Source organism: Anolis carolinensis, chromosome 3 (assembly GCF_035594765.1).
Source record: "Anolis carolinensis isolate JA03-04 chromosome 3, rAnoCar3.1.pri, whole genome shotgun sequence".
NCBI classification, from domain to species: domain Eukaryota; kingdom Metazoa; phylum Chordata; class Lepidosauria; order Squamata; family Dactyloidae; genus Anolis; species Anolis carolinensis.
Genome location: NC_085843.1, coordinates 90,173,442 through 90,197,248, shown reverse-complemented (window position 1 = coordinate 90,197,248; position 23,807 = coordinate 90,173,442). Strand labels below are relative to the sequence as shown.

Sequence of the window (23,807 nt, the reverse complement as noted above, 5' to 3'; positions counted from 1 at the left end):
TGGGTATAAAAGTGCTCCTGTTTTATGCATGAAGATACTATTCCGAGAATAAACCTTTCCTTAACATAAGAAACCCCTTCAGCAATACAATAGTCGCAAAGCATAGCAACAATTTCTGGAGCTATAATGACTACTTAGCACTCTTGGGAGTGCAGAAAGCATGAGACATTTTTAAAACCTCTCATGAAATGCATATCTTTCCATCTAAATTCACACAGGGCAAGATATTCTATTTATAAATATAATAGAAGACAGAAGCATTTGTTTTGTTTCTTTTAATTATTTAAAAATTCTTGAATTATAAGTTTACCTAGAAATTTGAGGACACATTGGAATGAACAAAAGTTGCAACATGCAAGCCCTCCAAGGATTTCACATGGTGCCAAAATTCAGCACCTCCATCAGGTTGTACTGAGGTATGCTGCCAAAACCATATCTCCAGCTGATGGACACTATTTGGAGCATGGACAACAACAGCCAAAGTCCCCACATAATCTTCAGTAATCTCTGGGATATAGAGCAAAGCTGGCTACCAGTGGCATTTCAGAGTTCTGGATGTCTTCTTCTCAGGTGGAAAATCTATCTTGTACCAGCACACCTAATGTCAGCTGTGTTTCTTTCTCCTCTCCATTACGCAAACACCACATGGACAGTCAATAAAGAGATAGGTAAGCAGAGCACTGCATTCTAAAACTGAGCCTGACTTCACTTGCCCACTCCTTTACTGCTGAACCATATCACATCTGCATTTCTTTCCACCAGATGTGTAACTTTGGAAATAATGGAAAGGGGGAAAGAAGAAACTGGCAGGTGAGAGAAGAACAATTATGATTTCAAGACTGGGAAAAATCTGAAAAGCAATAATGTATTTTCTCTCCAATGTAGAAACATCTAGTTTATTCTGCATCACAATGAGAATCTTACTAATTGCTAGCAATGCTACTTTCCCCCACAATTATTTTTTTACTGAACACATTATAAAAAAGAAACAATTCAAATCTAAAACTCCAGGTAATGTGAATTTTATTCTTGTCAGCTTACACCAGTCATCTTCTGGAAAGAGGAAGTGTGGTGAGTAAGTGCAAAAACAACAGCATGGGTCAATTCCAGCTAGATTTCACCCTCTCTTCCATAGAAACAACTGTCAACTGATGTGTTGTTTAAGCATGCAGTTCTTATGTATTTTTCTTACTCCAATTTTAATCACTCTATAAGTCATTTTGAAGGCTAGTGAAAAAGTAAGCTATAAATCCACTAAATGAAAAACAAATGTAAATGACTAAATATATTTTTAAATGGTGTGGGTTATAAATGAATAAATAATAATAATAATAATAATAATAATAATAATAATAATAATAATAATATAAATGTATTGAAATTTGTGCAGTCTCTTGTACTTCTCTTTGGCAATGCATCATTGGCCTACATATTGTTCTCCTGATGCTTCCATCCCAGAAATGATGTGGTTCAAAATACATACGTAAGCTCACAATCAGGCATTTAGATCCCCAAAGAAAGTGTTGGGACTTGAGAGGAAACATTAGAAGGGGAAAGCAGTGGAAGTAAGACCTCTTCTTCTTTTCCACCTCAAACCATTCTTGGCAAGTTATTACCTTGCAAGAAGTAGTATTAACACAGAGTTTACTCCTGATTTCATCCATTCTACCAATATTTTTAAAATAACAAAATTCAGCTATACACATGGTTTAATACAATAAATATTGTCATATATTAACCTTGGAATTTTTCAGTATACACTCAATATATAAAGCAAACACGATATCTTCCACTGGGGAGAAATATGTATTACCATACATTTTCACTTATGATTAAAGGAGTTACTTCAGAATACAATATATTTTCAAGTTATCATCTCAAATAATGATAGCTGTCACATGCACGGTTGCTTCATTAAGCTTTAGATATCAACAACTAATTAAACTGATGTACAGGTTTAATATATTATGATTACAGTGCTAAAATAACAGGATAAGTCCATGCCAATTTCAGAACTGCATCTAATATCACAGACCTGGAAGGCAGTGTCACATATAATTATTGCTACAAGCCCACAAGGGTAATTAACACTGCAGAAATTTCACATCACCACAAGTATTAAAGGAGAAAGTAAAGTTCATTACTTTCATTTCCTTAATATGGGAATGTATCAATTCAGGCCTCAAGGGGAGCCATGATGTATTTAAATTAGACAATAAAATGTAACACATAATTACACAACTCCTTTGAGTAAGTGCTGGATATTTTGTGGGGCAAAAAACTCCAGAAAGCATTGTAAAGATGTGAATCACTTCATCTTTTATGTTATTGTCAGCATAGACAAATGATTCATCCATACACATCCTCATAAACATTGTATTTACAATGCTAATGCAATATAATTACATCAGCAGTCAAACAAAATGTTCAATTACATTATATTCCCCATTTTCTCTCACTCTCTCCACTGACTGCAGTAAATTAACATTTCAAACACTAAGAGGATATATCGGAGCTTAGGATCTTCTCTTTAAAGTAATGTATTATCATTAGTTCTTATTTTTTGAAAACGTAATGCTTTCCTTGTTATTTTAGGAGCAACATGTTACTAATGTTTTAGTAGAAGTATTATTCCCCAAATCATTTTAAAAGCAATGAGTGAATGTTAGTTTTTTTACACTAAAATGTTAATGGCATTACAGATATGTTACTTTGTAAAAGCAACAGCATTATGCCCTTGCTCCTTGTCAAAAGAAAAGATTTTCTACAATGCATGACTTCTAAATCTGGGATATACAGGACAACAGTAATTCATTTTGGTAAGGAAACATATGCTTATAGCAGGAATGGGAATTCTGTAGACCACCAGATGGAGTTGGACTGTAACATCTAGCATTCTTCGCCTGTCTAGTCAATTGCATATTTTTAGTTGAAGAGGCATGAATTGAGAGTGAAAGAGAGACATACCAAGAGGAAGGTACATCAAGCAAACCCTAATTGTGATCACCTTCCATTTGGAAATCTATATCCTCAATGTGAAACTCCATGTGGATCCAGAATAGGTTCTCACAATCATTTACAGATCCACTGCTAAGACACTATATTCGGCCATGAGTGATCACCTGTGATGATGATGAACTTCAACAACATGTACAAATGGCTGAACTATTCCTACATTTGAACTATACAATGTAAATATGTTTATCTACACACCGCAATGTATGATTCAAGCATATATCCAAGGACAGCTTTAATGATAGCAATAAGAGGTTTAATGAGAGAAAGTGAGATTTATCAGTTGAAGAGGGGCCATTAACCTTATGAAATAGCTAAGATATGGAAAACAAAGGAATTATCCCTTCTGCTTGAAGCTGTTTTTATGCCCTGAGCCCAGTCCCTCATTCCAAGCACTGGAGCTTTATCCCCACCCCCAAAGAAAAGCAGTTGGGTTATTTGTTCTAGAGTTTCCTATAATTTACCCACCACAATAGGAATAACAAGAACTTTGCAGTAAGACCTTGGAAAGTGATGGTCTATTCTATAATATCCAAAACTTTCAGATGGTACTGCAATGAGTTTTGTTTTCAATCTGTGAGCGGCCTTCTTCCATTTTAGGAATAATAAAAATATGGACTGGTACCTTTTCTTACTATATTATATCTTTGTAGTTTATATGTCTCCTTGCAGGTATTGTCTTCTTTTAATTCATGTGTGAATTACTCTGATGAAGAGCCTGAATAGCCATCCTAGGTTAAGCTAGAAGAATGCAACTGGCTCATGGCTTTATGAGGAAATTGGTGTTTGAACCTTATACCTAATTCCATTTCATGAATCTGTAGAATCTTATCATCCTCATGCCCCTAACAATATAACCCTAAATGGATCTTCTCAGCAGTAAGTCTTCTGAATCTGGAGAATCCTAAATTTCAAGTTTTGGCCCTTCCACACAGCCGTATAACCCAAAATATCAAGGCAGAAAAACCCACAATATCTGTTTTGAACTGCGTTATCTGAGTCCACACTGCCATATATTCCAGTTCAAAGCAGATAATGTGGGTTTTTTTTCAGCTGTGTGGTAGGGACCTCAGGTGCAAAAGACAAAATATAGAAGCTTTATTCCGAGTAGACCTGGATTGCATCACACATCTCTGAGAGCAGAAGTTTAACACAGGTCTACACTGAATAAATCTTATTAAGCACAATGGGACTGATTTCGCCAACTTTGTGTGGCTAAAATTTCTGCATGCACAGACCGGATAGTCCAGATTAGTGTGTTTGAAGTAGGAAACTTTCAATTATAAAATAACATCCTGCTGGTGGCAAATTCTAAGACAAAGATAAAGGGAAGATGATAAGGTTTAAACACAATGATCTTGTTTTTAAAGAAATAGCATAAATGGCATCTACTGGTGTTAACTGCTCAACTTATTACCCCTGTCTGAATCAGCACCAGGCCCGGTCCAACATGGAGGCCAGTGAGGCCCCTGCTTGGAGCGCAGGGTCCCCTGGGGCGCCGTTGAGGTGTCTCCCCCTCCCCCCCTCCCCCCCACGGGGATCACCGGCTCAGTTGAAGCTTTCCACCTTCCGCAGCGGTGGGCATGGCTCTCTCTTCCTCCCTGCTTCTCTCTCTCTCTCTCTCTGAGAGGTCGCAGAGAAAGAGAGAGAGAGAGAGAGAGAGAGAGAGAGAGAGAGAGAGAGAGAGAGAGAGAAAGCAGGGAGGGAGGGAAGAGAGAAGGGAACCAGCACCAGCCTCTTTCTCTTTCTCCCTCTTAGGAAAAAAGTCTCTTCCCTGGTTTGGTTTTGCTCTTTCCAGACTTACCCAAGAGCCAGTTAGCCTTAAAGGGGAACACCTGAGGCAGGCAAGCCTTTCTAATGGAAATCCTTAAGAGCCAGAGGATATCCCTTTAAGAGATCTCTCCAGGAGGATTATGGCACCAGCTCAATTGCAACAGATTCAGTGCCATGTAATCATGTGAGTTGTAGTTTTAAAAAGTCCCTAGCCTTCCCTGCAGAAGAGAGCCATGCCAAACTACAACTCCCAGTTTTCTGTCAGATTGTTTTGGATTTCAACTCCCACAATTCCTAACACCAGACATGGGCAACGTTTGCCCTTGCCTGGTATAGAAGCATTCTATTCTTTTTCCCCAGACATGCCAACATTTTGTATATTAAGTGAGAAAATCCTGGGCATTTTTTCCTTTAATGCTAAAAGTGCATAGGTTGTTCAGCAACAGCCTACTGGCTGGGTTGCTATGAGTTTTCCGGGCTCTATAGCCATGTTCCTGAAGCATTCTCTCCTGACATTTTACCCACATCTGTGGCAGACATCCTCAGAGGTTATGAGGTCTGTTGGAAACTAGGCAAGTGGGGTTTATATATCTGTGGAAAGTCCAGGGTGGGAGAAAGAACTCTTGTCTGTGGGAGGCAAGTGTGAATGTTGCAATTGGTCACCTTGATTAGCATTGAATAGCCTTGCAGCTTCAAAGCCTGGCTGCTTCCTGCCTGGGGGAATCCTTTGTTGGGAGGTGTTAACTGGCCCTGATTGTTTTCTGTCTGGAATTCCCATTTTCTGGGTGTTGTTATTTATTTACTGTCCTGATTTAACTTTTCTTTAATACTGGTAGCCAGATTTTGTTTATTTTCATGGTTTCCTCTTTTCTGTTGAAATTGTCCATGTGCTTCTTGTGGATTTCAATGGCTTCTCTGTGTAGTCTGACATGGTGGCTTTTACAGTGGTCCAGCATTTCTGTGTTCTCAAATACTGGCTGTTAGGAATTGTGGGAGTTGAAGTCCAAAACATCTGGAGGGCCAAAGTTTGCCCATGCTTGATTTAGATCCATCTCAAAAAAGGGTATATTTGGCAATCCCTTTGGGTATGACCTTGGAAATATCTGGCCATAGTGCAAAATGTTCTCAAGTGTTGGGTTTTTGAAGCTGCACAAGATGGCTTTAAGTCAATTTCTGCCCCATCAGCCAAAACATATACAGCCAACTTCAGTAAGCTGGAAATAGTCTTAATCATGTATCCAGCTCAATAGCAGATTGTGATGGGAAAGTTCTGGAAAGTGCAGTATAGAGCAGGCATGGGCAAACTTTAGTCCTCCAGATATTTAATAATAATAATAATAATAATAATAATAATAATAATAATAATAATAATGGTTATTGTTCTATTTTATTTCTAACCTGCCCTCTCTCCCCAAAAGGACTCAGGGCAGCTTCCAAATGCAAAGGCAAATATTCAATGCCATATACAATAATAAAAACACAACACAATAAAATCACAAATAAATCATAGCTAAAAGTGCATATAAAATTGATTCTATAGGGAGGATAAATGATTGGATTTCAACTCCTACAGCTTAGCTTTCTCTGCCAATAATGCTACCATACCAAACTACAGCTCCCAAGATTCTGTAGCAGTGAGCCATCTTGGATATTGCAAGGGATGATTTTTATATTATTATTATTATTATTATTGACACAACGACGTTGTATGACACAGCAAACAAGATAGATATGCTGGATTTCGTTTCACAAAATCACAAGTCGAACACTTCCCAAGTGTCTAGGACTGTGTGATGTATTTTCGGATTATTATTATTATTATTATTATTATTATTATTAGGCGTTGCTCCTGGGAAGGTTCCTCCGCTGTGGCTCTCTACTTATCTATCTACCTTTCCACATATTCTCCACATTGTGTGTATGTGTATGTATACATACACACACACACACACACATATACACACATACACAAACACATATGCAGGGACTATAACACACACACACACATATATATTCTATTCACCTCTACATTCTACCTTTTATTTTTCAGTGATTGGTTTCAGGAGGGGGGGCACCAAAATGCTGCTTGCTTACACTTGAAAATTGCCTAGGGCCGGCTCTGATCAGCACTGTTGACTTAAAGGACTTAAGTAATACAAATGTTCTGCACATCGAATTTCCTATTGAGGTGATTTTCTTTCTAAAGGGTTTTATTTAAAGTATTAGTAATAGCAGGAATGTACTGGCTGCTCTGTTATAACATCTATTTGTAAATTACAAAATGTAGAGTTGGACAAATTCTCCTTTGGATATGATACAGCAAATAGATTTTATCTGATAAACCTTAATAAAATCAAAACAAAAACCATATATATTCCTACCCTATTCTTCTGTCCATATATTTTTAGTGCAAATGTTTCTCAGTGACAAAATCACAGCACACATTTTAAGGGATCCATCTGAGTTTCTAAAAAAAATATTTTCAGTAACACTTTGGGTAATATAGTAAACCATTTATTCAGTTTTTAGCACTGTGGGCATATTTTCAGACTACTTTTTGGCTCACAAATAATATCTCACATTTAAACATTAGTCTTGATATATTTATTTCTAAGAGCAGCACAATTGTATTCCTTAAGAATATCAGAAATAAGTGAAAATTACTTATGTTTAGGGTGGAATTTATGTATGGGATAAGAATAAATTAATTCTTTATGATTAATTAACACTGTGACAGAGTTAGCAAATAAATTATTTGCCAACAGGCACCTAATAACATCCTTAAAATATTTTATAGTGTAATACTCAGGTATATAAGCAAATCACACTGTAGCAAATCAGATATATATCCTTCCCTCCCCAATATTATGATCACATTCATGAAGACTATGAAGTGGAACACTAACACAGAAATACAACCTTGCTCACACAGCCACTTAAAACCTGACAACTGGATGTTTTATTGCTAAGCTACACTACACAGGAAAAAAATGAAACATTCTAAAGCTGTGTTTGGTTTTTGCTTCCCCCTGGTAGGGAAAACAAATGTGTGACCTAATTATCACTAAGTAATGCAAGTTCCGGCATTGTTTGTCTCATTAGCATGCATTAGAAGAAAGTCCTAATTTTATCCCACAATATAAAAAATAGAACTAATTTATGTTAGGTAAACCAGAAAAAAAGTAGACAGTATTTATTCTGCTGCAATAGGCACAAGGAACATAGGAGATACTCACATATGTAAAAGGACTGTGACATCGAAGTATTTGTTAGCAAGTGTGATGTGTTTTTTTTTCTTCACCAGAAAAAGCTCTTGAATTCTTTATTTGTACTACATTCTTAACTGAGACTAAAATTAAATTTGTATTATATGTCTTTTTTCTTAAAGTAGATATTTAAACTATTTGTCCATCACATGCAAACACAAATAAAAATCTCATTCAGTGCCAAAAATGAATACAACTCCTTTGAAAAAAAAATGTAAAAATGACTATAAAAATGAGTATGTTCCTTTATCTCAAATTGATAAATTGACTAAAAATAATTCTCTCATTTAAATCACTGGGCTTACCTGCCACTGCTTCATAAGCTCCCGAACACCCTGGGCATCCTCTAATATTTTCTCTTTGTGTGTAGCATCCTGCAGGACATTCGCAGTTGTCTCTGCTTCTGTAAGCCAGGCAAGGAACTTTTCCAGATCCAAGTAGAATTGTTGCAGGAGCCTCAGGGCTGCTTCTAATGCCGCTTCTCGCTCACCAACTCTGTGAAATCACAAATACAGTCCAATGCGTCACAGTGATTGAAAGCATAAGGAGAGTTTATTTCTATAGAGGCAGGTAGAAATAGAGCAGGTGAGTAGTTTTGGGTAAACCCAGAGTCTGTCTAAAGTACACATGACACTATTATAGCATGGTTTTGACTACTTGTATCCAAGCAAATGCAGTATTTCATCTCATAATAGTCACACTTTTCTTACTATTCTGCGAGGAAAAAAACCTGACTTTATTCCTGGTTTCTGTTGTTTTTTAAAAATAAAATGCCTTACCTCTGAAAGGGGAGGGGGAGGGGGATGGATAATCCAACTTCATACAAACAGCTCCATTTCTCTTTGTTTGTTTGTTAAAACTGCAGAACCATTTGGGGCTGATTTTTCCTTCCTTCCTTCCTTCCTTCCTTCCTTCCTTCCTTCCTTCCTTCCTTTCTTTCTTTCTTTCTTTCAAGGCAAGGCAGGTGAAGAACTAGAAAATGGAGGTCTCTGAATCTCCATTGTTTTCTCCTTTCTTCTTCCTCCATTTCAGGGTTTTTAAAAGCAGTTGTAAAATCCTGAAATTAAGGTCTCTGGAACTCTCATTGTCCCCCTTATTTTCTCCAAAGACTTCCATTCCAGGTTTTGTAAACTGCCTTGCATTGGCAGAAGGAGGGAAGAGAGAAGAGTTGAGCTTCAGAGACTTCTATTTTATAGTTTTTAAACTATTGTGCAAGGAAAACAAAAATGCAATTTTTGGCACCTTAAAAATGCAGGTGTGACTATTATGCGATGGCAACTGTTATGTGATAAAATATGGATATGTCTTTTCTATGAATTTTCTAGATCCTCCAAGCGATTCTAAGGTATACTTCTGCTCTAAACTACCACAGAATTACCATGGAGGACCTAAAAAATCCTAGAGAGGTTATATCTCTAGGTATTTTATAGATTCTCCAGGGCAACTCTCTTGCAGAAATCATTCATTTCAATACAGTTAACCACAGCTTCCTATTTTCATGGTAAGTTCAGGAACATATTGCTTGCAGATATTTAGATTGTACTGTATATGTTTAATGGAGAAGGTGTCTTTTTGAGTATAATGCTCGTTTTTGGCAATGGCTTTTATTACTTTTATTATTTAAAAAGTTATAACAAATTAAAAATATAAGGAAAAATAGAGAGGTTAAGGATATGAACAGAGACTAGGCACACACATTAATAAAACTGACTACAGTTTTACATTTTCTTGAAGTTAATATCCACAAAGTACACATTCACAAGTAGCTAAAATAGTGAGATCTTCAGATAATTGAACAATAGGTGGGGAATGCTAACCTTCCCAGCTTTGGAATACCAAATAAAATAAAAGATTTTTGGCCACACAGATTTACTTCAAATGTAATGCTAGGAGTTTTTAAACTGTTCAAATATTTCAAACCTATTTTAACTTTTTTACTGTTTAAAATCTATTTCTTTCCATATAAAGATTTTTATTGTTTACATTTTTTCATCTGTTGATATTGATGTACACTAATTTAGGTCATGATAAAAATATTCTCATAAATAAATAACAAATGTTCTTGATAGAAGAGTGAAACACCTGCAAAAAAATCCTTCATGTTGGTATAAATGGCACAGCAAGGCACTTAATTTTAACCCTAAGAAATAAATATGGCTTGGTTTTTTAATTAATGAACTTTTGAGAGTAAACCTCTGCATTTTTTGGCCGAGACATGAAAATGGTTGCAATAGATTTGTATTACTTATCTAATATGTGTTTCTCTTATTAGCAGTCAATGGCCATATTAAAAGAAATGGTAGACTTGTAAAGAAAACTTCCTGGCAAAGTGTATATTAATGTGTGAAGGTCAATAACCATGAAAAACTGGCTATGGCATTATCCTTAACAGAACATATGAAGCCATAAACAATTTTTGCAGAGCTGAAGCAGCAAGGCTCAAGAAATAAGCAATCCATTAATCATGGGCTGAAATTTTGCTGAACACGGAGTCTAAGACAGTATAGTTAGTTACTGTATAAAAATAGACAAAAGCATGTTTGTTTGTGCTCATCCTGTTAAGGATAAAGTGTGTGGAAATGAGCTATCACTTCAAAAACATGGATATGAAGGTGTAGTTTTATTATTTTTTTTGTTATTAACAGTGTTGTGTGTTTATTTGTTGCTGCATTTTAATCTGTTGTCCGTTGTCTTAATTTCAGTGGAGGGATAACAACAACAACAACAACAACAACTTTATTTTTGTACCCTGCCTCCATCTCCCTGAAGTGACTTGGGGCGGCTTACATGGGGCCAAGCCCAAATAATTACAATAAACAAAATACACAAAATACAGTAAATAAAATACAGTATAACAAAATACAGACACAAATATGAAATCCACACGTTACCAAAATAAAAATTTAAAATGTGACCATGACATGATTAAAAACATGATTTAAGCACCAAGATAAAGTCATAAAAACAACTGGGTAAAGTGCACCAAATGAGTTTTGTAAACAAAGGGGAATTCTCTACTCACAGCCACAACTGTTTCCAAGCTACTTAGGTGGGCAGCAAGCTCGGCTATTAATGGTCAGGAGCTAATCCCAACCCGGGCTTTGAACCAATGACCTTTCAGTCAGTAGTGATTTATTGCTGCTGGCTACTAACCAGCTGCACCACAATAGCAATATCAAACAGTATGTTTTAAACATTGTTGTAAATTTAAAATAATAAAGTTTTCAGTTTTAAAATCAGAATTTTAAAAGGATGCCTAATTTATACAATAGACTATAAATTTGACCATCAATGGATTGTTCACTTGGCAAAGCTCACATTTCCAAAAATTGGCCAAGTTCTTACAGCCCTTTAATTTCAAACCATGCCTACAACCATGATCCATGGCAGATATTCTCTTACCCCTTTGGCTTTCTGTGTACAGGCGGTCCCGACATACAAACATCCGACTTACAAACAAATGTGACTGAGAAAACAGGGAGAGAAATCTACCCCTCAGAAAATCACTCCTGAAAGAGTTACCATGAAGGAAAGGTGTCTCCACTGAAGCATTATCACCAATCCTTGTTTCCACAACAAGCCACATATTTCAAAATCCAATTATCACAGGGACAGAAAGTTAGGGGGAATCTCCTGAATAGGGGCACAAGCAGCAAAACAAACACCACAGGGGTATTCACCCTTCCTTATGCTATGCAAAGACTTTGTGTGTATCTGGCCTAGAACTACACTTAAAATGTACATGTTCAGACTTACAAACAAATTCAACTTAAGAACAAACCTACAGAACCTATCTTGTTCACAACTAGGGGACTGCCTATATTTGTGGGGCTCATGAAATTGAGAACATGTGACATTATTTTGCTCTCCTGTACAATCTGAACCCAGGACCAATTTCTTGGACTATATTTTGCTAATCTACATTTCAATAATGTTTGTGATACTGATTCTATGATTACTCTCAAGGTGTCTCCTTTCGCTTTGGCAACGATGAAAATGTGAGCAATTTTTTTCACTGATATGGCAGTTGCTTGTGCTGGGGATGCTCTTACCAAATCTAATTTCATTTAAAACAAATTTTAGTACAGTTTATATTTAATACATTGTACGATCTCTTCACTCGTCGGGGGAGGCCCTCCTCTCGCTTCCACCACCCTCGCAGTAGCGATGTGATGTCTCAGGGACCCTCGAGTCATGACCTCGCAGCCATTATGGATCAGACTGAAGAGGATATGGGGTTTGTGCCAACTCAGCAAGATTCTGCTCCCTTCCAGATGTTCCCTGTTGACAGTTTTAGCCCAGAGCTAATTACAAAAGCCCTTGAAACAGAGCCTGGTTCCCCGGAGAGTGCTCCTTTTGATAGGAGATTGTTTCTGAAAACATTCCGCTCTGAGAAGGAGAATAGGAGGAAAAGCGCAAGATTAGCGGAGAGAGAGGACGCTAATTAAACTGATTCCCTTGAGAGTTTCCAGGGAGGTTTGCATCTGGCAAGTTGTTGTCTTCAGCCCATTTCCCTTGGGAAAAAGTGTTCAGGCACCTGGTTTGAGGGGTGATTCGAAGTCCCATAAAAGTTCTACATGCAGGCTGGCCATTGCGGAGTCAACGTGTCAGTTGGGAAAACAACATCATCTCTAGTTCCTGCGGCGCGCTACTCTCGAGTAGACCGGGCGTTGTGTGTCGTCTCCCTGCCAAGTCTGGACTGCGATTCAGTTCCACCACGACCAACTTTGCCTTGCCTTGTTATCCTAGCCTCAGACATTGAACCTGGAACTCTTGAAAGACCTTGCTTATTTCCCCACTCAAACTGCTTGGAAGTTTGAGTGTGTTTCGGTTATTGGATTTAAAACTTTGAACTCTAATACTGGACATCTAACTTCATATTACTGGACTATAATTGACCTTTCCTAAAAGGACTATTACCGGACTAAATACTCTGCTTATTTTTGTTTGACTCTTTTATTTCTTTAATAAAGATATTAGATTGTTTATTGGCCGCCGTGTCTGGTTCCCAGTGCTCTCGCAGCTTAGAGGCATCACAAGCGGTTGGTGGGGACGAGGGAGAGGGCCTTCTCCGTCATGGCCCCCCGGCTTTGGAACTCGCTCCCCAGGGATATCAGGCAGGCCCCCACCCTCCTCTCCTTCCGGAAGAGCCTGAAAACCTGGCTCTTCCAAAAGGCATTTGATGATTGATCCTTGTAGGTTCGATTTGTCTGCCTTCTCAACAATAGATCCACTGGTATGCCCTCTCAGTATTACATTTAGCACTGACTATGTCAGCTGTGTAACTACCTCTCCCTGACTTTGACAGATTTTGCACTTTGGTCCAGATCCGTGAGTTCATCTCTTGTTTTAACGTTTTATTTTGTATGTTGACCTTTTATGACTGTTTTTATCGATGTTGATGTTTTATTGTTGATTAATTTGTTTTATTGTTTTGCTTTTGCTTTTATATTGTTGTGTCTGGGCAAGGACCCATGTAAGCTGCCTCGAGTCCCTTTGGGGAGATGGGGCGGGGTATAAGAATAAAGTTGTTGTTGTTATTATTATTATTATTATTATTATTATTATTATTGTTGTTGTTGTTGTATTCTATTTTAATTATATTGAATTTTAATATGCTAATTATTTTATGCAGCACTTTTATTTTATATCATTACATTACATTAATATTATATTTATTTAGTGTGTATGCAAAGGGTTTATTGCAGGCATTGACAAACTCGTCCCTCCAGGCGTTTTGGATTTCAACTTCCAGAAATACCAGCCAGCTTATCGGCTGTTAGGAATTGTGGGAGTTGAAGTCCAAAACAACTGGAGGGCTGAAGTTTGACTGTGCCTGGTCTAAGCATTAATAAAGTACTACTAATTAATGCTAATAAAGCCACTCATTTCCAACCTTGGAGGCCTCCTATCAAATGGAATATTCCGTTTCTTTTAAAATTCTTTAAACTTGGGTGGCGAGGGTTGTGGTCATGTTGAAGGACTTGAAAAGGAGATGAAAAAGCCTGGATGAATCAATTTATTCATACCTTATGTATGAATTCAATGAAATAAACTAGACTGGAGTTGGTATTTAAGTATCTCTGTTTATTTGAAATGCTCTTCTTCAAGTATGAGTATGTGAGAACAGAGCAAACTAATTCAAGACTTTCCACTGCATAACAAACTGTGCTAAATACAGGAAAACCTAGACCAAAATGTAAATCAGGTATAACAATATAGGATACACTTATGGGCCTACCTCCACTTTTTTAGATGGAGGTGGAATGCTCAAATGCTATGTGATAATAAAAACAAGGAACATATTGCTCCCTAATATTTTTGGCATGATACATTAGATGGTAGTCCTATATACAGAGATACGTATTAGACCATTTTCCCCATCAATGAACTCACATGTATTCTTATTGAATATGAAATCAATGTTTCTCCACATTGAGGTGAATCATGGAGCAATGCATTTAACATTTACATTTAATGTTGTCACATTAAGTGGTCTGAAAATAAGGAATCAGGCCAAACTAAAGATAGCTCTTTGTACACTGCCCTCTGTGAATAAAATGTACAGACAGAGCCAATACTTTACATTTAGCTAAATAATATATTTTCTTTGAGGCTAGTTATAACCATAATATGCAGGCTATGTAATGAAATGTTGTGGGGGTTTTTTTTTGGGGGGGGGTTGAAGGCTTGTTTGTGTTTTCTTTTTACTGTGTAAAAACAGTTTAAACAGTCAGCAGCCAATGTCACAGAAGAAGGGACAGTCAAAACTAAATAATAATCTTTACCTAAAGACAACTAAAGGTTGTTTAACTAAAACTAAAGTAAATAGCAAGGATGTCATGTAATGCTTAGAGAGGTATAGCCAACAGGTTCCACTTGATTCTTTAATAATATGAAGACCATGTTAACAACAGAGAAAACAATTAGGAAATAGAAAAATGTGGTAAAACAAACTCTTTATCAAAATAATTGAAATAATTACAAAATGGAGGCTCGGGGCTTTCATCATCTTTCTAAATATATAATTATTTAAAAGAACAATAAGGGCAACAGTGGTTGTACTGAGTACACTGTGGTCATTTAGGAGCAGTATCCCCCATGGACAGTTTTCTTCAGTCTTAGGTGCCTTCTGCCATGAGCAATGGCTTATTTGGAAGCAAGAGAAGAGACAAGGCCAAGAAGACAAGACACTGTTGTGGGTGTAAATTTATATATATAAAGAAGCATATGAAGGAACATTCATGATTTCTGTCAACAGCGAGACATCTTGCTAAGGATAAAGAGGCCCAAGATCTGTCCCACTAAAGGAGTCAACCCAGGTTTTGGTGCTGCTTGACTTTAAGTTCAGCTGCAATTGAAGTTTACTTTGTTTTCAGATCACTAGAAATTCAGTTACTGGTTTGTCACAGATTAATGAACAGGTTCAGTTTAAGTTCATATGAGGAAATTAAAATTAAAAAGACATGTTACAATACTCATTTGAATATCAAGATGTCATTGCTAAACACCATCAATAAGCAACATGAGGCCCTAAACATGTCACATAGATTCATTATTACAGCCTCGTACTTGAATATCGCCTTACAAAATTGACTTGTTCCTTTCCCATATTGAAAATCGAATGTGATGCTAATCTGTAATAAGCAATGAGAGGATGCCAGTAATTTCACATCATTAGAATTTTGGCACAATTCACCAATGACTTCAGGCTATCACAAATCACTTCCACATAGTGTTTCTTTAATATTAACCTCCCACTCATATAAGGAAAGTTGAATTCCCATAATGATCTTTTGTTCAGCTTTAAACCATTTATCCTCATAATGCTTGACATTCTGCTCCAGTCTTTCACAGGGTGCTGCCTCTCAGTCCTAGTGGCCCAGAAGCACTAACCGGTATCTCTCATTATGCTAAGAGCTGCATTTTCTAGTGTAATGCTCTTGGTTATATTGTGTAATGGCATAAAATGTTAAAATATGCTGAATCTCCTCTAGAACAGGCAGAGCAAGAGTCCAGAAGTGCAGGATGCCCACTCTAATGAGTCTCCCCTGCTCCCATGGTATAGAATGAAAATGTATTTGTTTTCTGGGATTGAGGTTGCTCACTTCTCTGAATCACTGGATCTGGACACCAAATAAGCAGTCTACTGCTTTGTGTTTTGCTTGAGGCCCTACAGGATTTGCCATTGCAGAAAGAACTCTATTTACCAATTAGAACATATTGTTTCAAGTAAGGGAAACAAATTTGGGATTTAGCTGGAGTTCAGTTCACTTACAAAAAAGCAGACAAAACAAACAGTATGGAATGAAAGTGATGTATATTTTCATGTATAAGTATGGGTTGACTTTTCCATGAGTCAGTGTAAGTATTGTATCTTAACTCTGGGCCGGGCTGTGGCGCAGGCTGTTGAGCAACCAGCTGCAGCCAGCTGCAATGAATCACTCTGACCAGGAGGTCATGAGTTCGAGGCCAGCTCAGAGCCCCGTGTTTGTCTTGTCTTTGTTCTATGTTAAGGCATTGAATGTTTGCCTATATGTGTAATGTGATCTGCCCTGAGTCCCCTTCGGGGTGAGAAGGGCGGAATATAAATACTGTAAATAAATAAATAAATAGTTAAAAAAAGGAACCTTTCCTTTAGTACCTTTCAGAAGGGCTGTGAAAAGATTGGTTGCTTACCTGTAACCGTGTTTCTTCGAATGATGATCTGTGAAATTAGCACATGTGGTAGTAATTGTACCTGAGCATTACTCTCGGAACCTTTTAACAGCTGTTAGAGGTACTTTGGCTGCAGCCCCGCCTTCCTCCCAGGAAGCATATATTGCAGAGATGGGGCTGTAGCCTTAGTTCCCCACCGCCGACAGCGGCTTGAGAAAGAAGGCATGACGATTAGAGCGGAGGAAGGGCGGGGATGTGCTAATTTCACAGATCACCATTCGAAGAAACACAGTTACAGGTAAGCAACCAATCTTTCTTCCTCATGGTGTCTGTGAAATGAGCACATGTGGTAGACCAGCAAGCTACTCACCAAGGTTGGTGGGCGTCATGACAGTGCTGATCCCAAAACTGCTCTGCCAAACGCTGCTTGCTTCTTTGAGAGCAGATCCACCTTATAATGGGTCACAAATGTCAGAGGGGTGGCCCATGTGGCTGCTCTACAAACTTCATGTAGCGGTATTCCTCGGCTCTATGCCATGGAGGTGGCTACTGCTCTGGTGGAACGGCCCTTTAGGCCGAATGGAGGCTGTTGATGTGCCAGTTGATATGCCAGTTTTATAGTTGCTGTGATCCATCCTGACAATCTTTGTGAAGATATTGGAAGACCTTTGGTGTCTGTCCTATATTTGACAAAAAGTTTAGGCAAAGCTCTAAAAGCTCTTTTGTTCTTTCAACATAAAATGCTAATGCTCTTCTAGCATCCAGAAGATGCAGAGCCCGTTCCACCGGAGTAGATGGATTTTGAAAAAAAGAAGGTACAACAATATCTTCAAGCAAATGGAAATTTGAGGCTACTTTCGGGAGAAAGGAGATATCTGTAAGCATTACCACCTTGTCAGAGTGGAAGCGCATATAAGGAGCATCTGCCCGTAGTGCACAGAGCTCACTCGCCCTTCTGGCCATTGTGATGGCCAACAAAAATGCTGTTTTCCAAGACACGTATGAAATTTCCACCTCTGCCATAGGCTCAAAAGGTGGCTTCTGAAGGGCTGATAACACCAACCGGAGGTCCCATGCTGGGACAGGTGGAGTAACAGGAGGTCGAGTATTCCTGCATCCTCGCAGAAAGCGTTGGATTAGGGGATCTTGGAAACAGGAGGAGTATCCCTCATCTTTACGACAAGCAGATATCGCTGCAAGATAACACTTGATGGAGGATAACTTTAGTCCGGTATCCATCAAAGAAACAAGAAATTCCAAAATGACTGATGTGGGAGCAGTGACTGGATCCACATTCTGCTGCCATGCAAATTTGGCAAACTTGTTCCATTTGTAGGAATATGATCGTTTCGTTGATGGCCTGCGCGCTGCACACAGTATGTCTTTCACTGCTTGTGAAAATGGTCGGGCCAGATCCCCCAAGCTGTGAGATTGAGCTGCTTGATGTCAGGATGGCACAGGCAGCCTTGGTGAGCAGTAAGAAGGTCCGGGCGGTGCGGGAGGGGATAGTGTTGACCCCGTGCCATTGTGTGAAGAAGTGAGAACCAAGGCTGCCTCGGCCACCATGGAGTCAAATTTATGCAATCTGCCTGGTCGCGGTAGAGCTTTGCCACTACCTTGGCTATGAGAGGAATCGGTGGGAATGCATATAGCAGGGGCCCTGTCCATCTGAAAAGGAATACATCCCCGAGACACCCCATCTGCTGGTTGGGTTCCTGTCTTGCACAGAAAAAATTGCATTTTGCATTCTCTGCTGTTGCAAATAGATCTATTTGGGGATTGCCCCACCTCTGGAAAAGAGAAGCTGCTTCTGTTGGTGACAGAGACCATTCGTGGGTGGTACTGTCTCCCCTGCTGAGACGATCTGCTATCTTGTTCTCTTGACCAGGAACATGAATGGCTACCAGATGGATATGGTTCAGCAAACACCATTCCCATATCTGCAGGGTGAGGTTCAGGAGGGAGCGGGAGCATGTGCCTCCTTGTTTGTTGACGTACCATGCCACAGTGGTATTGTCTGTCCTCACCTGGACCACCCTGTGACAACATATGTCCTGGAAGGCTTGGAGGGCTCTTTGCACTGCCATCATTTCCAACAAGTTGATGTGACTTTGAGACTCTTGAGGCGTCCACTTGCCACTGACCACTAGGGAGCCAGAATAGGCGCCCCATCCTTCCAGAGAGGCATCCGTCGTCACCGTCACTGTTGGTTTGCAATGCCTGAATGGAATGCCCTTGCACACATTCGTCCGAGACAACCACCACTGGAGTGATTGGCGGACATGTGACGGAAGAGACAGACGAATATGTGAACTGTGGAGCATAGGATTGAACACCTTGAGAAACCAGGCTTGTAGAGGCCTCATTCTCAGGCGTGCATATGGTGGTACAGATGTTGTCGAAGCCATGTGTCCCAGGGCTGACTGCACATCTTTGGCCTTTGGCGCCACATTGTGCATGAGATGGAGCAACGCTATTCGTAGGGATCGGAAGCAATCTTCCGGCAGATATGCCATACTGGTGATGGAATCCAGCTCTGCTCCGATGAATCGTATTCTCTGCACAGGAACAAGATGTGATTTCTTTTGATTGACTACCAACCCGAGATCATTGAGAAGGGATAGTGTATAGTCCAGATCCCGTAGCAAAGCCTCTCTGGAATGTGCAACTAATAGCCAATCGTCTATGTAAGGATAGACGGTGATGCCCTGAAGGCAGAGGTGCGCCGCCACCATGGCCATACATTTAGTAAAAACCCTTGGTGCGGTAGAAATCCCAAATGGAAGCACCCTAAAACAAAAAGCCTGCTGTGCCACCTTAAATGCTAAGTATTTGTGATGGTGAGGGGCTATCGCAATGTGGAAGTATGCGTCCTTCAGGTCTATTGACACAAACCACGCCCCGTCAAGCAGAAGTGGAAGAATGGCTGCAAGTGTCACCATTCTAAATTTACGAGAATGGATAAAGTGATTAAGGCCTCTGAGGTCCAATACTGGCCTCTGACCACCATCTTTTTTGGAACTAAAAAGTATTTTGAAAAGAAAGCATGAGAATAGAAGGATGGGTGGAGGGGAACAATTGCCCCTTTCTCCAACAGTTATCTCGTCCTGCAAGACCTTTGAGGACGGGGTGGTCTTCACAGAGCCTATCTGCGGCTCATGAAAAAATTCAATTGAATAACCAAAACTTATAATTTCTAGGACCCACTTGTCCGTAGTTATTGATTTCCAAATTGAAGCAAATTCTGCCAGTCGGGTTCCAAATTTTACAGGAAGTGTTTCGTGATCTCCATGTTGTGTCCCAGGAAGGGAACACAATGGAGAAAGAGAAGGGACATGATCACCCGTGTGCCGTTCTAAAGGAATTGAGCAATGGGGACAAGCGGTGCTAAAAGCGCCGCTTCCCCTTTGGTTGATATTTCCCCTTACCCTGCGAGCGGGGCCTAGATGGTGCCACTGGCCGAGTGTAAGTTGTCTGAGAGGTTTGTGGAAGGGGTTTGCTAGTGGTGTCATACTGCTTCCTAGTATAAGAGGCAGTTGGATATGATTTGCCCCGATAGCGGGACGCTGGAGGAAAACCATATTTGTTCGCCGCCTGGCGAACCTCCTGGGCCTCCTTAAGCTTTGCATCTGTCTCCGGATCAAAGAGACCCTTGTCATTGACCGGTAGATCCTCTGCTAGAAGCTTGCCTTCTTCAGATAGTGTGGAGGCCCGTAGCCAAGCATGTCTTCGGATAACAGTCGTAGCTGCAAACATTCTGCTTGCTCCTTCTGCTGTGTCTTTTGCCATTTCCTTTTGTGACTTGGCTAAGGCCAGACCCTCTTGCTGGATAACTTTAGCAAGAGCATGTTTGTCCTGTGGCAAAGCCTCCAAGTAAGGAGCTATCTTTTGCCATAGATCGTTCTGGTAGGCTGCCATGTAGGCTCCATAATGTGCAAAACGTGTTGACAATCCTGCCCCTAAGTGTACTTTCTTGCCTACTGCTTCCAATTTCCTGCCCTCTTTATCCGAGAGTGTCAAATGGGTCTTCGCTGAACGTTTGTTCTGCATTACCTTGGTGACTACCGAATTAGGTCTAGGTGGCTTTGCGACCCATTGAGCAGAAGTTAGGTCTATCTTATACAAGGCATCACTCCTTCGTGGAACTGCGCCTATCAGTGATGGGGCAATGTCTTGTGCAGTTGCAAGCCGTAATAAATATGGTTCTGCAGGCAAAGCTGTAGCTGAATGAGCTGCTTGACGCTGCTCTTCTGCTGGGAAAAGATGGCATGCCAGGGGCTGATTTGCCTCAGTGACAGGCAATTCCAGTGCCCTAGACAGGCGTGACATCAGAGTTATAAAACTTGATGTCTCTGGCTCCACTGGGAGTTCCACTGCTTGCACATCCTCCTTTCCTTCATCAGAGTCAGATTCTGATGCAGAATGTGATGGAATATCAGCTCCTAAAGCCAGAACAATAGCAGTGCTGAGGCCTTGATGCATAGATTGTGCAACAGGATCTACTTGTATTGGGATTGAGGTTGGTTGAGGCATCTGTTGGTCTTGGACCAATATGGGCCCGAAAAGATAAGCCCTTCCTCCTGGAGAGCGATGAACATAATCTGCCCGGGGAGTAAATGGTCTACTCCACTCCGTAGGGACAGTGCTTAGTGTTTGCCTCTGTGGAGGCGATGGAAAAAAGCCTTGGCTATGGCTACGGCTTAATGGAGTATGTGAAAGAAAAGAGGCAGCACTTGGCTGCGGAGAAAACAATACCCCTTCCTCACGAGGAGGATCCATAGTTTGGGAGGCAGTGAGAAACGGAGACATAGTACTCCTTACACTGGCCTCTCCAGAAGCAGGCTGCCCAGCAGTGGGCTCAGCTGCTTTTTTCCTCACCCCGCGGCTTTCTCCCATCCCTGCAGGGAGAGTGGGCGGCAGTAGCTCTTCTCCCGGCGGGTGGGCTGTCTCCACCTTGGGGAGCAGGGCCACACCCATGACCGGAGCTGGCGAGGCCTGCGTCAGGGGCATAATGCGCGCCTTGCCTCCATGCTCTTGCCCAGACGTCATGGGCGGAGCCAGCGGCCGTATCCTTTCTGGCGACATCAGCACCGTGGGCATGGCTGCGCTGCGTGCCTCAGATGCTGCACGCTTCTTCGTCCCCTTGCGGCTGTCAGCTGCAGCAATGGAGGTCTTCTGGGGAGTAGGAAGAGCAGGAGGAGTGGAACGTGCTCTCTTTGGAGCCGGCGAGGCTGCCAGCAAGGAAGTAAGTTCCCGGCGTTCAGCTGGCTTACCCTGCCGTGGCATTCGGGAGCCGCTTGTAGATGGGACTGGGAAGAGAACTCTCTCCAAGACTAGAGCTTTTAGCGTTTTCTCCCTGCTTTTACGGGCTTGCGGTGTAAGGGCCACACAAACCAAACAATTCTTTGCTCCATGAGCCTCCCCCAAACATACAAGACATTTATCATGGCCGTCTGCCTCAGGCAGCTTACAGCCACAGGCCACACAGTTCTTTGAAATAGAAAAAGCCATACCAATTCCGAAGACAGGGAGCCAGAAGGTAGAATAGTGTAGAGAAGTCCAAGTCCAGCCAAAGTACGTTATAGAATTAGTAGAATAGTCAAATAAACAGTCCAATGTCAAAAATCAATAATCTAACCGAGAGGTTCCTAGAGAGCTGCTGTGAGGCGGCGGGAAAAAAAGGAACTAAGGCTACAGCCCCATCTCTGCAATATATGCTTCCTGGGAGGAAGGCGGGGCTGCAGCCAAAGTACCTCTAACAGCTGTTAAAAGGTTCCGAGAGTAATGCTCAGGTGCAATTACTACCACATGTGCTCATTTCACAGACACCATGAGGAAGAAACATGGTTATGTGCCCAAGCTTTTGATGAGTAAATGACAAAGTTGACATGTAGGAGGATTTATACCCTGCCCTTCTCACCCGAGGGGACTCAGGGCGGCTTACAAAAATTGGCAAAATTTAATGCCCAAAATGCAATCATAAAAACAAAACAATATAAACAGATCTGTTAATAACATTGTTAAAACACATTATAAAAACCTGGAATATATGTTTTTAAGGTTTTTATAATGTGTTTTAACAATGTTATTAACAGATCTGTTTATATTGTTTTGTTTTTATGATTGCATTTTGGGCATTAAATTTTGCCAATTTTTGTAAGCCGCCCTGAGTCCCCTCGGTGAGAAGGGCAGGGTATAAATGTTGTAAATAAATAAATAAAAATAGTAGAATGGTAAAATGCATTCATTTATTCCAGCAGAACCTACTTTTTTTTCCTGAGACTGAGGCTGCTCACTTCTCTGAATCAACAAATGGGCCACACAGTTTACAGAAAACCTACACACACGTATAAATACTTTCATAAAAACTCCAACCATCACCCAAGTCAAAAAAGAAGCACAATCAAAGCCTTGGCAGACCATACAAAAAGAATCTGCGAACCCCACCTCCTCCAAGGTGAACTAAACCACCTAAACTGGTCTCTATAGGCCAATGGGTACTCCACCACAGACATCAGAAGAGCTGCAAAGCCAAGAACAAGCCATGAGAGGAAAGACAGAGGAAAAGTGTTCTACCATACATCAAGGGAACCACTGACCACATAGGGAAGCTGATGAAACACAACATACAAACTATTTACAGACCCACTAAGAAAATCCAACAAATGCTAGGTTCAACGAAGAATAAGAGGGATCCTCTCACCTCTGAAGGAGTCTACCATATACCATGCAGCTGTGGACAAGTCTACATAGGGACCACCAAACGCAGCATTGCACAAACAAGAATCAAGGAACATGAAAGGCATTGCAGACTAATTCAACCAGAGAATTCAGCCATAGCAGAGCACTTGATGAACAAACCTGAACACAGTATATTATTTGAGAACACAGAAATGTTGGACCACTCTAACAACTATCATGTCAGACTACACAGATAATCCATTGAAATCTGTCAAGGACAGAACGCCACAAGATTCAAAGTAACAGAGTTTATTAGATTACAGAACTCAAAAATGCCCGTAAAACACAAGGGCCAGGCAATTTTTGCCTTTAGGAGCAAAAAGGGGCAAAAGTAAATGTTCAAAAGATAAACCG

The 23,807-nt window shown here is 40.3% G+C and overlaps 1 protein-coding gene across 15 annotated transcripts in view; it reads right to left on the bottom strand.

The window, feature by feature from the left end:
* dmd (dystrophin) overlaps positions 1–23,807 on the bottom strand; it is a 1,684,732-nt gene that overhangs the window by 322,006 nt on the left and 1,338,919 nt on the right. For all 15 annotated transcript variants that reach the window (XR_010004953.1, XM_008107345.3, XM_016992722.2 and 12 more), the window contains one exon: positions 8,360–8,549. Coding sequence is in view for 14 of the 15 variants with exons in the window: in XM_008107345.3 (XP_008105552.2) it covers positions 8,360–8,549 (190 nt within the window). In the remaining variant the exon portion in view is untranslated. The remainder of the gene's footprint in view (positions 1–8,359; positions 8,550–23,807) is intronic.